We start from the raw sequence: 15,141 nt of genomic DNA, 5'->3' as shown, positions 1-15,141 counted from the left end.
CCCAGTCCTACACTGTCTGCTGTTGTTTGTACTTCTTGCCCCCTAGCACAGCCCCTCCATGATATAAAAAAGGGATGGCCTTTCTCCAGATCCTATGGATCGTAAAGATTTGTGACACCTTTTGTGGAGCCTAGAGCGCTTGTTTTGTGCATCAATCTCAGATTGGGGCTAACTACAGGCTGTATAGCTGGGGCCTGGGGAACCCTAGGTGTCTATATTTAGGGTGCTTTACCCCTGTCCAAAAGGCTACGTGGGCCAAAAGTTGCTGCAAATTAGGCCTGGACTGAGAATTAAAATAGGCCCTGGCATTTCAGGTACACAGAGGCCCAATCAGCCCACACAGAGGTCCAAACCACTCCCACCAGCCCACTAAATACTGACTTTCTATAGCATGGGCTAGGTTAGAAAGTTAGTTAGAAACATTGTTTCTTTTTCTGCCTTTTCAGTGCAGAGAAAATAGGGACTTTCCAGTACAAATGAGGGACTGTGGGTTGAGCTTTCAAACGAGGGACTGTCTCTCTAAAAACGGGACAGTTGGGCGGTGTGCAGTATTTTACCAGCCTGGCAGGTAAAAATGATGGTTGCTCCCAATGTTATTAATAGGAAAAAAGATACATATATAGAAAGGCCGGTATTATTTTCCAGAAAAGGTGGCAACCCTAATTATAACCAGCCCCTTTGGCATTTGCCAGAACCCACAGATTGACAGTCCGGTCCTGCTGTAAATTACAAGTTTTGAGGTGAATTCAGGAAACAAACAAGTCCGGATTTAAACTGTGCGAATTTGGCATCAGCGACGACGACGTGGGATACATATCACTGATACGCACAATAATTGTTTCAGTGGGGCACAGGACGTGACATTATTGAGAAGGGCGGTGATACCACATATCATTTTTAGCTGACTGTATCTCAGAGCACAGTAAAATTGTTCGTGCCAAACCGCGCATGTTGTTAATAAAGTTTTGGGGATCCCGGATACGGCTTTATTACGTCATTGAGTTGTCACGGGTGAGCGCTTAAGGCTCCTCCTCTTATGTCATCGGTTTCCTGTCTGATTTAGGTGGCCTGCTCGGGCCTGCGCGATCTTCATCACATTGTCATTAGGTCCTGACAGACTTAGGCGGCTCCGGTGTGCCTGTTCATTGTCAATTCTGCTGCCTCCGAGTCATTCTCCGGGTTCAACATGTCAGAGGAAACTGAACGCTCTGATGGCCGCATTGTTAAAATGGAGGTGGATTATAGCAGCACCGTGGATCAGCGGTTGCCCGAGTGTGAGAGGATGGCAGGGGTGAGAGCTGAGTCATGGCGGCCGCTTTAGGCCTCTGCCCGGGATGTTGGATCAATGGGGAAATGTGCCTGTCCTGTAAAATTGCGTTAACCCATTAGAAGTTGCCCCCCCCCCATTGTATCATACCCTTACCCAAACCTGCCCCGCCAAACTGAGTCTGTAACACACCTTTACTCATCTCACCCTGCCCCCAACTGTATCTCCCCTTGCCTATCTCTCAATGTCCCTAAATTGTATCTTACCCATCTCTTTCTCACCCTAAATTGTATTTCCTACTTACCCATCGCTGCTCCCCAAACTGTATTACGCCTTACCTGCCCCTAAACTGTATCTCCCCCTTTAATCATGTTTTGCTGCCCCTAAACTTATCTCCCCCATACCCATCTATCCCCACCCCCATAATTAGTATCTCCATGTTACCCATCTCTGCCTCCTCAACTGCATAGGCGGATGGTGATTTTTGTGCTTGGGAAGGCTACTTAGCAGTGATGTGCGGGCCGATCGATACCCGTGGGTTGGCGGGTTCGGGTCGACCTCGCAGTGCTCCTCAGGGCATATCTCTGTGCTCTGACTTCATGTTTCCCTAACTTGATATGCATGCTCTGCAATTTTCTTACTGTTTCCAGACTGGTGGAGAAAGGGGCAGGAGGGAATTAAAACAAAGCTAAAGAAACAAAGGTACCTGGGTGTTGGCACCTGACACATTAACCCAGGGACAGTTAATCACTACAGTAGGCACTGACTACTTTGATTTTTTTCCAAAGTGCAAGTCCCGGTCCTAGGGTCTACCTGATTGGCTAGGCTACAGGAAACTTCAAATTTCTTCCTCCAGCCTAGCCAATCCTCTTGAAGCTGTACCGGGACTTGCATCTTGAGAGGAAAAAAACGAAGTAAAGCTTTTATTCTTTTTTTTCCCCTTCTCTTGATTCTTTATTATAAGTAAGGGTTGGGAAGGCTTAGGCTTCCCTAGACTTAATGAAAATCTGCCCATGCTCAACTGTATCACCCCTTATCCATCTCTGGCTCCTAAACTTTATCTCCTCCTTACCCATCTCTATTCCCCAAAAATGTATCTCCCCCTTGCCCATCACAGCCCCCCAAAACTGCACCTACCCTTTTAAAGGAGAAGGAAAGTTACCAAATGAATTTATTGACAATAGCTTATCCACAATAGTGCAAGCTATAACACTATATTTTTTCTGCAGCATGGTTTACCATATCTCAGTAAACAGCTCAAGAAGAAGTATGTTTGTTTAGGATAGCAGCTGTCATATTAGCTTGCTGTGACATCAATTCCTGCCTGAGTGTCTCCCTGCTCACTCATAGCTCTGGGCTCAGATTAAAGCATTGAGTGGAAGAGGGAGGGGGAGTGGGAGAGAAGAGCAAACTGAGCATGCTCAAGCCCTAGCCCTGGAGCTTTATGCTGAAAACAGGAAGTCTGATACAGAAGCCCATGTGTACACAATAGAGGGAAATAAATGCTGTGTTTCTTTTGACAGAGGACTCAGAGCGTCATTACTTTGAGGGTTTACTGGTTTATTTATATAGACCTTTCTGATAAAGCTTACTTGATTTTAGCCTTTCTTTCTCCTTTAAACTGTACCTACCCCTTTAAACTGTATTAACAACCCCTTACTCTCTACCTCTTCAAACTCTATCTCACCCTTACGCATCTCTCCCTACCACTCTATACTACATCTTCCCCTTAACCATCTCTTGCCTCTGTAGCAAATTACTGCACCTCCTTGTTAAGATGGAGTTGGTTATAGCAGCAGCAGGGTACTGGACCAGAGAAGAAATGTGTAAGTTCCATAAAATTGCAATTTAGGGGAGGGAAACTGATAATGGGTTATAGCCCCACCTTTACTCATCTTTGCCCCGCTAAACTCTATTTCCCCCATACCCATTTCTGCCCCCAAACCATCACCCTCTTACTTATATTTCCCTGCTTCCCCATCTCTCCATGCCCCCCTAAACTGTATCTCCCCTTGCCCATCAGCAACACATGATATCCGATTATTCTGACTCCATAGGTAACTCTTGATTCCCAGGTAGTAATACTTTGTGCTGAGAGTAATGTTGTTTTGTCTATCAGCCTGGCTCCTCTGAGCTTGGGTTACATGGGTTGAAGCTCAAACATGGACCAAGGAAACATCTGTATGATGAATACTTTGCTTGCCTCCCTGTGTAGGAAGGACGCTTGCAGGAAGTGATTGAGATCCTCTTGTCTCTGGAAAAGCAGACTAGAACAGTAAGTACCATGCAGGATATTGTCCTGTTTAGTAACTGGCACTGATATCTATCATTTATCTTTCTATTCAGCTTATTCATTTTGTACTCTCATTTTCTAACCACTGCCTAAAATAAAAAAATGTTAAGTTTAACATGACTTTCCTAACATTCCAGGGCTTGAAATAAATAGTCTGCTTATAGAGTATGCAAACCAGATTCTCAATAAGCATCCTGTAAACCTGTCCATAGAGCTGCAGTATGCATTGCTGAAGAAGATCAGACATCTACTCGCCAAAATAAATAATGTACATATTGGTATATTTCTGCAATCTGTAGTGTGACTGGGCTGCAACCATGTGCTAGTAAATCTGATTTGCCTGTTTTGTAGCCAATGACCAGAAATGTCTGCAGGTTATCCCAATGACCATGCAAGAGCCAGTGTGTAGCAAGGTGCTGTTCCCACAGGTTTTATGTAAATGCCGTCTCTTTCAACAGGCTTCTGATATGGTGTCAACCTCCCGAATCTTAGTGGCAGTAGTTAAGATGTGCTATGAAGCCAAAGAATGGGACCTGCTCAACGAGAACATTATGCTTCTGTCCAAGAGGAGGAGTCAGCTCAAACAGGCAAGTGGGGTGTCCCAATTCCTGCCCCCTTGGGCAGATACATATAGTATAGATAGAGCTGTAGCCCCTGGTATATGCATTCTGCCCACCTCCCTCTGTGCCCTCTCTGACAGTGAGGGAATGGATGAGCCTACCTTCTATACCTCAAACTTTGACAGATATAAAGGTTCATTAGAACACCCTTTGTGCTTTTAGTGTTTTAAGTGCTGAGTTCTTTTAGTGTTCAACCTGCCCTGACAAAAAAAAGCTAAGCACTGATTGGTTGCTATGTGTTACTACACAAGTGCAAATTTGTCTAGTGATTATAAATGAGCCCTGGTAAGAGAATGGATGCAGATACCTTCTTTACTTGCCTCTATGGCAAATGTGGACAAGCATGGTGGGGCAATGGTTACTGTTGTTGCCTTTTAGTCCTGGGGGCCCCAGTTAGATTCGGACCAGGCCACTATTCTCCGTATTCTCCCCATGCTTGTGTCGGTTTTCTTTCCTACCAATTATGCCAAGAACTTACATGCAGACTATTTCTTAGAATGTTGATGATATAATATTGACCTGTATTAAAGCTTATGGTGTCTCACTGTGTGACTATAAATGTTGCCCATAACAGCATTTCCAAACGTTTGGAGACTGTGTAAAATGTAAATATAAGTGAATGGGATCATTAGCAAATCATTTAACCCTTGAAATAACATCAGAATTTTGCATTTCAGTGCTCTCTCATTATAGGGGCATTTTTAGGTTTTTTTTTTTTTTTTTCCCAGAGGGGTTGGGTTGTTCACCTTCCAAAATTTTTTTTCATTTTTGTTTTCCTTCCAAACTTTTTTTTTTTTTTTTTCATTTGAGTTGTTTTCAGATTCCAGAAATAAAGGTGTTTTTTTTTTTCATTTGCTTTCCATCTTTTATTTTTTATCGTTTTCCAAAATTGAAGTTTAAAGTTGAATGTTCCTGTCTCTGGTGTTGTCAGTTTAGTAATTCCAGATGCGGATCCAGGTGCATATTCTGAACTGTTAAAAATTGCTACATTTAGTCGCTACTTTTCTTAACAGTAACGTTGCAAAAGTTCATGGTTTCCTTTGTCGTATTTTTCCTTCCATAATGAGCCAAATGTTTTCAGTGGGTAACAGGTCTTGACTGCAGACAGGGGGCCAGTTTAGAACCTGGAATCTAATACCATGGAGCATTGGGGGGGTTGCGGCAAGGGGGGTCGACAACACACTGTCGGCTGTAAAGTATTTTACATCCAAATTATTTATTAAGATTAAAATAAATAAGTGGGTGGGCAGAAGGAGGGAGGGTTTGGCTTCTCTGTGATGTGCAATTAATTAAAGGGTTTCAAGTGATTTGCAAATCATCCCATTTTCTTTTTATTTACATATGATGCAGTGTCTCAACTTTTTTGGAAATGGGGTTGTATACTGTAACATGTTGCTTAGCATTATGGGTGATAGATTCCTCCTCCATCTGTGTGCCAGACGCTGTGAGCACTTTTTGTATCCATAGAATGCAATTCTGTATCATGTGGGTCTTGTATGGATGGCATATGATACGGTTGGCGTCATGCCCATGAAATTTTTTCCCTGATCAGGCTGTAACCAAGATGGTCCAGCAGTGCTGTCAGTATGTGGAGGAGATCACAGACCTTCCCATCAAACTGCACCTCATTGACACACTCCGGACAGTTACAGAGGGAAAGGTATGGCATTATTAGCAACCAGCTAAATCTCTGAATTGTCACTTTCCCTGATTAAAGTAAGAGTATGAATTCCTGGTTAAAGGGAAAATATACATTGGGTATAATTTGGATTGTAGGTCAATTATTTTGTAAAGTACTAATATGTGTTATTTTCGATTAGAATCCTTATTTGTCTATTTGTATTAAAAGCTACCATGATTGATCTAATGCGGTACCTTCACCTTCTGTGTGTGAAAGTCTGCCCTCTACTGATCAAATGATACAAATGGCATAATGCTTTGTGTGGACTCAACCTGCTTCTTTGCCTGAGACCACAGAATGCAAAGTTTAAACCTGAGAGTATATAGAGCAGCAGTTCTCTATAATGCAAAGGATATAAAATATGTGTTGCACTCACAGAAACAGTGGGCTCTTAAGATAAACACAGGGTTGGACTGGGCCGCATAACATCAGGGAAAGGTTTGTTACACCATCTACAGGCTAGGATTAATAGACACAGCTCTACCAAAAAAGGTTGTGTTGCCAGTCTTCATGGGAGCAGGATCCATATCTTTCAGTTGTGATGCTTTGGCTTCTAATATTTTCCTATCACTTTCATTTTGGTAGATTTATGTGGAAATTGAGCGTGCTCGCCTAACCAAAACCCTTGCTGCTATCAAGGAACAGAGCGGGGATGTTAAGGAGGCAGCCTCCATTCTGCAGGAGTTACAGGTAATTGGCCATTTGTCACTAGAATCCTTTCTTCAATCTAAATACATCTCTTCACTTGCAAGCTGTTCTGATGTGCTTAGTACAGGGAAATAACTTTGCTGCCATAGTTTTATGCTATCTCAGACTATGAGCAAACTTAGGGGTTGCTCCCTTTGAAGGTTGCTCCCTTTGAATTGTGCTTAATACTGGGGAATACCTATAGTAGCATAATTGAATTGAATATTTTAAATAAAAAATGATCTAATGACTGGACCATTTAAAGGGGCACAATAAACATCTTTTTAACATTGGCAAAATAAGTAGAATTTATGAGGAAAATATATTCTGCCCATTCTTTTAGTTAAAAAATCCTATTTCTTAGTTATTTGTAATTAAAGCAATAAAGGAGCATTCGTTTGCTGTCACACTTAATAGCTGACCAGTCAGTTAGTTGAGCTCTGTATAAACCGTCCCGTCCCCATCCTTTGTAGTTGGTGTATAGATCTGTTTGCTGGGATCTAATTATGGATCTAACAAGAACCAAACATGGAGGAGTTTCAGTTGACATTTAGCACATTAACCACAGAGTTACTGATCCCTCAACTGTTAACCCATTATAATGGCTGTTTGCTCTTTGTGCCTGTGGATAGGTGGAGACCTATGGATCCATGGTGAAGAAAGAGAAGGTGGAATTTATACTGGAGCAGATGCGCCTTTGTCTGGCTGTTAAAGACTTTATCCGAACCCAAATCATTAGCAAGAAAATAAACACCAAATTTTTCCAAGAGGAGAACACTGAGGTAAATTGTTCAATATTTCACTTATTCTGTATATCTGTATTTACAGTTAGGTCCAGGTTGTGGAATATTCTTGAATGGCCAAGTCAGTCAGTCACCTGATCTGAACCCAATTGAGCATGCATTTCACTTGTTGAAGACTAAACTGAAAGCATTAAAAAGGAGGAAACCCAGAATCTGGTGATGTCCATGAGTTCAAGACTTCAGGCTGTTATTGCCAGCAAAGGGGTTACAACCAAGTATTATAAATAAACATTTTATTTTCAGTTTTTTAATTTGTCCAATTACTTTTGAGCCCCTGAAATGAAGTGATTGTGTTGAAACAAGGCTTTAGTTCCTCACATTTTTATGCAATCTTTTTGTTCATCCCACTGAATTAAAGCTGAAAGTCTGCAATTCAACTGCATCTGAGTTGTTTCATTTAAAATTCATTGTGGTAATGTACAGAACCAAAATTAGAAAAGAGTTGTCTCTGTCCAAATATTTATGGACCTAACTGTAAAGGCCATATTTGTCTCATATCGCTGAGAAGGTCCATGCGTCTCAGCATTTCTGTGTTGCACTGACTGATCGGACCAGCACCATTATCCTCTTGCAGGCAAATGCCAGTACCTTTCCCTGCATGATCCTTACCCACCTTGTCTTTCAGAAATCGAAGCTAAATTATTACAACTTAATGATTCAAGTGGACCAGCATGAGGGATCTTATCTATCTATATGCAAGCACTACCGGGCCATCTATGATACCCCCTGTATCCTAGCTGAGAGTGACAAATGGCAGCATGTAAGTTCTGCAGTGGCGAAATCCTTCTCGGTTTCCCTGCTGAGGGTTATGATGATGATGATTTTCTGTGTCTAGAGTTCTGTGCAGGTCCCATTTCATGTGTGCATTTTATTCATTTGTTTTTGTTTAGGTTAAAAGATAAGCATTTAGTAGGTAGGATACCTGATGCAGTCCTCACCTGAGAGCATATTTCTACCAGTGCCATCATGACCTAGCTGAATACCATGGCCCTTTATATGGACAAAGAAACTTCTGGCTTAGTGGGAATATTGACCTATGTATGACTAGTTTGTTTACACCTCGCAGGGCAACTTTGGAAATCCAAAGTGACTTGCATGTTTTTCCATCAGCGATTTACATTATTACTGTTGTGAAAGTATTCAAAGGAGACAAGTCTTTGCTAGAGAAGGTTAATCACAGAGCAACTAATCTCCTGGTGTATCAAGGCCCTATGAGTATTTGGAAAGGTTGCACTGAAAAGCAACTAACTGAGGTTTTGCCAATGCAGGATTTATTATAAGGCTCAAACTGGTGCACTGACTAGTCGTTTTGTCTAAGCTACACGGCAACAGCAAAGACCGAACTCATTAAATTATATTAAATTATAATAAATTACAGTATTTGCCTACAGGAACCATTGATAACTATTGATATCCAAAGAGAAATGTGATGGAACTGCTAAGGCAATAGTTTTCTCGTTGTTATAGGCCCTAAAGAGTGTGGTGCTGTATGTCATTCTGTCTCCTTACGACAATGAGCAATCTGACCTGGTCCATAGGATCAGCACTGATAAAAAACTGGAAGATATTCCCAAGTACAAGTAAGTTTTTGGCTGTACTGAGTTCATGTTTCCCTTTTATGTGTTCCTGTCCCACTGCCATATAAAATAATGATCGCTGGAGGTAGAAAAGCAATGCTTCCAGATGGGTTCTCCTCAACATGCTCTTAGTAACACTGACAGATCTAAGTTATGTTATACAGTTTTCTTTAAAGGGATTTCCAAAATGTCCTATAAGACAGGGATTCTGAGTGTGGTTCCTCAATCACATGACATGTTGGATCAGGATAGGTTCCATTAATGTGTCTGGGTTTCTTGGGGAATGGGGTGCTGTACCCATAGTGACATGACTCTTTCTTTTTCCCAGGGATTTGTTGAAACTGTTCACCACAATGGAGCTTATGCGTTGGAGCACACTGGTAGAAGATTATGGGAAAGAGCTGAGGGAAGGCTCCCTTGACAGTACAGCCACTGATGTGTTTTCCTACAGTGAGGAGGGGGAAAAGCGCTGGAAAGATCTAAAGAACCGGGTGGTTGAACATGTAAGATGTACTTCATGTGCATAGCTCATGTAATTTCATATGTAGGATTTATTGCACCTAGTGATAGTGAGACAGTTACTCATAGGTATGTTACCAGCTTAGATGGGCACAGGGGCAACACATCTAGTGTTATGTATGCTTCTAACAAGTACTTTTATTTTTTCATTTCAGAATATAAGAATAATGGCTAAATATTATACTAGGATTACTATGAAGCGGATGGCACAACTGCTAGACCTTTCCATAGATGTAAGTAAAAGTAGATGACAGAGGTAAAAAAAGGTTTTGGGGTGGTAGGGCAAGGAGGAGGCTAAACTAACTGTTTGGCAGTGTTGCAAAAAGGAGGATGCACTGAAGGTTTGGTGGTTTTATTGGGGAGGGAGTCACACACAGGGTTAGGGGAAAGAAAGATATACTGAGGGTTAGGGGATGTTGGAGAAACACTGGGAGTTTGGGGATGTTGTTGCAGATAGAAGAATACATTGCGGTTGGAGGTCATGTTGGGAAAATACACATCAGTATATTTGGGACAAATACACTGATGTGTTGGGCGAGAAGACTTTGTTCAAGAAATGGCTCAGGCATTAGAGCTTGCAATGTACCAGTGTCTAAAGGGGAACTAAAGTCTAAAATAGAATAATGCTAGAAATGCTGTATTTTGTATACTAAACCTAAACATGAACTTACTGCCCCACAACCCTAATTTAAATAAATTATTTATATTTTCAAGGTTGGCCACAGGGGGTCACCATCTTGTAACTTTGTTAAGCATCTCTGTAAGACTGAGACCAGGCACATGCTCAGTGTTGTCTGGGCTGCTGTTGGGAGGTTAAGCTTAGGGATTGTCGACAGCACAAGTCAGATAATATCTGCCATAGTAGCTGATACAGCAAGACTAATAATCAGACTGCACTGGGCCTGTGGATATGAATCCCTACACAGTCATCTGCGTCTCTACAGGGAAACAAACAAAGCTGCTCATGTTTTGAGAAGTAAGGTGGGAGGGGCTCCCCCTGCTGTCTTAACGTATGATTTTTTTTTTTTCCCTGCAGAGCAGCTAGGGACCGTCTGAAGTTTCCTATCCACAGCAGTCAGAATAAGTAAATGAAGGGGGAATTTCAGTGCATATAGTCAGGTTTCTTATGAAAACAGTACGCATTTTTAATTAAAGTATATTGGAGATATATTTATTTTTCATTAAAGAAATTAAAAATAGGATTTTATTTTTATGCCTTTACATCCCCTTTAAGGGTATTGCTATAAAACACTGCACTTTGCTTTTGGTCCCAGTATGTGTAACTACAAAACTTTCAGAGAATATAAATGTGTGTGATGTGTTTGCCTTGCAGGAGTCTGAGGAGTTCCTGTCCAGTCTGGTTGTTAACAAGACTATATATGCTAAAGTAGACAGGTTGGCTGGAATTATAAACTTTCAGAGACCAAAGGACCCCAATGATCTTCTCAATGACTGGTCCCAGAAACTAAACTCCTTGATGTCCTTGGTAAACAAGACAACACATCTCATAGCTAAAGAAGAGATGATCCACAATCTTCAATGAGCCACAACTGTTATTTTAATGTGGCTCAATAGCATAGCCCAGCAGTACAGGCATTTCTACATATAGCATTCACATTGTTCAGTCTGTTTGCTGGCGGGAGAGCCTGTGCTGCATTGCAGGGCAGAAATGGGATTAACATTGGGATGGTCAACTGTATAATATATTTTTTATGTTCCTTTCTAAGTGTAACAATATAGAATGGCTTTTTTTGTGTTCTAATAAAATGCAAATATCCCTGTTAGGGCTCTGTATTTTCCTAGTCATCCGGGTTCTTTGTATGTAGGTATCTTTAAACCGGTACAACCATACCTGTCAATTGCCCCTGTCTATTCTTTATTTTTATGACATCATGATCCTTTATTTGTAATACACACCACTCCTAATTTGGAAGCAAGGCAAAGTCTTTAAAAGGCAAGGACACCCATGTTTGTCTCATTGGTTCCCTGCAAATGCCCTGCTATCGAACTGTATAGAAAGATGGATCCGCACACACTCTGATTGATTCAGTATTTAGCCACCAAACATCAACGTTTGAGGGGGGGGGGGACACCAACCCTGCTATCGAACTGCACTACAAAAACTGCCATGACTTCTCTATAAACTTACATAATTTATATAGAAGTTTACGGATCAAGCAATGAGACCGTGGCGGAACTACCAGGGGAGTGGGAATGCACCCTCCTTGGGGCCCATCAGCGGTTCATACAGGCAAATCCTCTGCGGAGATTGCTGCAGGAGGGGGGAGGAGGGAATGCACCCGGGTCCAGAGATGGGTAGTTACATCGGTGCACAGCAACCAGCAGTTGCAGGGTCTGTTTGTTTTTGAGTTACACCCCTGCTTTTCAGTAAAATGCTTGATGAGTTTATATCATAGCAGCGAATGAAAAAGAAATACATCTAGTAATTTCAACCTTTTGTCAAGGAAAAAAATTATTTGTGTAACACACAGGGGCCTTGACCAAATATTTCCGTACTGCACACTTGTGTTCCTGGGTGGCCCCACAAAGTTTATGATGGCAGCCCTGGGCAAGAGACAAGCGTAAGAACTATAGTTTGGATATAGATGGGCACACAGCCTATTACTCATGGAAACTAATAAATTCCCTCTGGGGCAAGAAAGCAGCAGCAGTGTTTGCCCCCAGTTAATATTTGGCCTAACTTGTTACAAGAACATAACGAGCAAAAGGTGAGCAAAAACAAAAGGCATTTGCTTGGTCACAAAGTTGCCATTTGGAATGGGGCCAACCTTAAACAGAAATTGAGAACTATTCTACAACCCTCTCTACCTACAGCTAGCACATCTTTTCTGGGAGCCTCAAGCATCCAACAGGTTTACTTCCCCCTTCAAAGCATGCAATAGACATGTGGGACACCGTTTTAAATGTGAAACTAAGCACAGCCACCAGCACCCTGAGTAAAATATTGAATCGATTCGATTTTCTCGTGGGCGACTAATCTCCCTGAATCTGCCTGTGTGCCCTGACCCTAAGGGTGAAGACACACGGAGCTACTAGTAGCAGCTACCTGTCACAACAAAATAGATAATTGGCTTTCCTAAGACACTACGAGTGTTTTATCAGAGGCATTTCTTAGTTTTGTCCATGGCATGTTTAGCCTTTAGTAGCTGATACTAGTAGCTCAGTATGTCTTCACCCTTAGGGTCAGGGCACACATGCAGATTCAGGGAGATTAGACGCCCGCGGGAAAATCGATTCGGATATATAAAGTTGCCTCACAAGGAAATTTTGTGCACTTCAGAAATCCGAAGCAATTCATATGCCATCCTGCCAGCGATTCGTATTCTTGCCTGTGGGAAGGCATTTTGGGAAGATTAGTCGCCCACAGTAGCGAAGAATTGTTGTTGGGTGACTAATCTCCCCATCTGCCACCACCCTAACGACTTTACCCCAGGATGCACTCACTTAAAGTTCAAACCCTGGATAGTTGCTACCATATTAACTGTGGCAGCATTCCTATCACAAATTCACAATTCAGATACTCTACCTAAAAATTAGGCACTTTGTGGAGACTAAAATGAAAACCCAAAAAATCCCCTGTGCAGTAAGAAATCACATCCACCACACATAATCTAACTGATTTACTTACATAAGCAGTATTAGCAGCAACCAAGACCAAGCAACATGTTTCAGGGGATGTGGGGTATGAGGAACATTCTTGCATACATTTTCTGCAGGAATTTTAGAACACGGTAGCAAATTTGCTCTCTGAAGTCCTACACTGCATAATATGAGCAGCCCCTCATACATTCTTATTAGGTATTAAAATGAGAGCTGTAATTCCAAACAATCCTGCGAATTGGCTACCCACATTCTAACAGCAGTAAGATTAATTCTACCAGGACTATAAACACTGATAACAAAAGTAAACTGGATCAGAGCAATGGAATCAGAGACAGTATTATGGATATGAGGTATGAAGGAGAGCTGCAGAGGTTCCCATGGGCCAAATATCTGAAAAACTCAAGGCTGGGACCTAAGATGTTCTAGACGTGCATCTCTCTTCTTCCTTTGGCTCTCTTCTAATCTAATCGCCTCTTCTGCAGGGTGACAATCTCCCCGAACTAATATTGTAATAATTACCCCGCACACCCGGAATTTTACTCACTTTCGCTGCTATAGTGGTGCTGGTTATCCGTTGACCCGACAAGGCCCCTCAGCAACAGCAATTCCACAATTATGGATCCGCACACACTAGTTTTTCTGCAGTGGGGAAACCCCTTTCTTTTTATTTATATTTACCACCAATATCAACGTTTCGGGGGTACAACCTCCCTTCGTCAGGATATAATTCCAAATGTGAAAAAACACCTTTATAGGCATAACTCCGCCTCCAACATCACATGTGACCTAATTGACATTTACCCTTATCTCCCCATAAGATTTCAACCTTTATACAATATTCATAGTGTATAGCAAATAAATAGTGAATTAAATTATCTAAAAAAAAATTAAATTTTTTTTCCATATATTACTAATAGAAATATAGTGACTATACCATCAATTCATGTATTTCTGTGTTAAAACCAATACCATTTGTTTTCATACAATATAATCAATTTTACAGCAACATCTTTTTCTACCTTTGTTGTTAATAATACTTTTTTCTATCACCTGACATTTCTTATCTGTGAAAAAAAAAAAATAGAAAAAACAAATTAGGGGAAAATATATGCAGTAAATTATTATAAAAAACAAGCTAAACTGTAATTTTCATTGAGACCCCTTGGAGCTAGCGTTTTAAGTTGCCAAATCCAAAAGGCCTCACGCCTTAAAAGACATATTTTAAAATCATTACCTTCAACTGTTTGAGCCACTTCCAAAATTTGCCACCGTAGTTGCGATATATTATGTTTTGTATCAAAGAAATGCTTTGCTAGTAATGTCTCTTTCTTAAATTTCTCTTTATCTTTCCCTTTAGCTCCAGTTCTTTCCTCTTTCTCTTCTGGTTTAAAATTTCTTATAACGCTTTTATGTTCATTCATCCTTAATTTAAAGGATCTATATATTTGGCCCACATAACCTAGTCCACAGGGACATTTTAATAGGTAGATTACTCCATCACATGTGGCAAAGGATTTAAGTCTTATATCATACCCCAGACTGATATAAGAGGATATTCCTTTGATCAGAAAATTGTTAGGAAGCCTATGGGGACCTTCCCCATAGGCTAACATTGGCCTCGGTAGGTTTTAGGTGGCGAACTAGGGGGTCGAAGTATTTTTTAAAGAGACAGTACTTTGACTATCAAATGGTCGAATAGTCGAAAGTTTTTTAGTTCGAATCGTTCGATTTGAAGGTCGAAGTAGCCCATTCGATGGTCAAAGTAGCCAAAAAAAACATTCGAAATTCGAAGTTTTTTTCCTCTATTCCTTCACTCGATCTAAGTAAATGGGCCCCTTAAAATAGTCTTTTTAGTTGACGGACAAATTGTACATTTAAACTATTGTTTAGAGATAATCGTGGTCTTGCGATAACGAAAAGATCTTTTATTATATTAGAATATATATTCCTCAGAATGTAGTTCACAAGTAGCTATTAAAATTATGTTTTAATTCTATTTACTTAAAAGGCAAAGGCCAAAATAAACTGTTAAAAAATGTATATTTTGAGATGGAGCAAGTGCCTATAGCT

At 40.9% G+C, this 15,141-nt stretch overlaps 1 protein-coding gene across 1 annotated transcript; it reads left to right on the top strand.

Moving 5' to 3' along the window:
* The first annotated feature begins 1,112 nt into the window (after window positions 1-1,112).
* On the top strand, window positions 1,113-11,241 carry psmd12.S (proteasome 26S subunit, non-ATPase 12 S homeolog). The gene is made up of 11 exons (NM_001090530.1): window positions 1,113-1,291; window positions 3,483-3,542; window positions 4,019-4,147; window positions 5,733-5,840; window positions 6,447-6,551; window positions 7,181-7,330; window positions 7,977-8,111; window positions 8,819-8,931; window positions 9,257-9,431; window positions 9,603-9,680; window positions 10,781-11,241. Exons 1-11 carry the CDS (start codon window positions 1,229-1,231, stop codon window positions 10,988-10,990), a joined length of 1,326 nt encoding a protein of 441 aa, NP_001083999.1. The 5' UTR covers window positions 1,113-1,228; the 3' UTR covers window positions 10,991-11,241.
* The last annotated feature ends 3,900 nt before the right edge of the window (window positions 11,242-15,141 follow it).

The sequence above is a fragment of the Xenopus laevis genome, chromosome 9_10S (assembly GCF_017654675.1).
Source record: "Xenopus laevis strain J_2021 chromosome 9_10S, Xenopus_laevis_v10.1, whole genome shotgun sequence".
In the NCBI taxonomy this organism is placed as follows: domain Eukaryota; kingdom Metazoa; phylum Chordata; class Amphibia; order Anura; family Pipidae; genus Xenopus; species Xenopus laevis.
The sequence above is the reverse complement of the archived record's forward strand: the minus strand, read 5'-3'. Positions and strand labels throughout refer to the sequence as shown.

Bases quoted from the DNA above. Each gene is read 5' to 3' on its own strand.
- psmd12.S (NM_001090530.1), top strand. From the start codon at position 1,229: ATGGAGGTGGATTATAGCAGCACCGTGGATCAGCGGTTGCCCGAGTGT. The intron at 6,552-7,180 runs GTAATTGGCCAT...GCCTGTGGATAG, and splicing joins CCATTCTGCAGGAGTTACAG to GTGGAGACCTATGGATCCAT. The intron at 8,932-9,256 runs GTAAGTTTTTGG...TCTTTTTCCCAG, and splicing joins GAAGATATTCCCAAGTACAA to GGATTTGTTGAAACTGTTCA.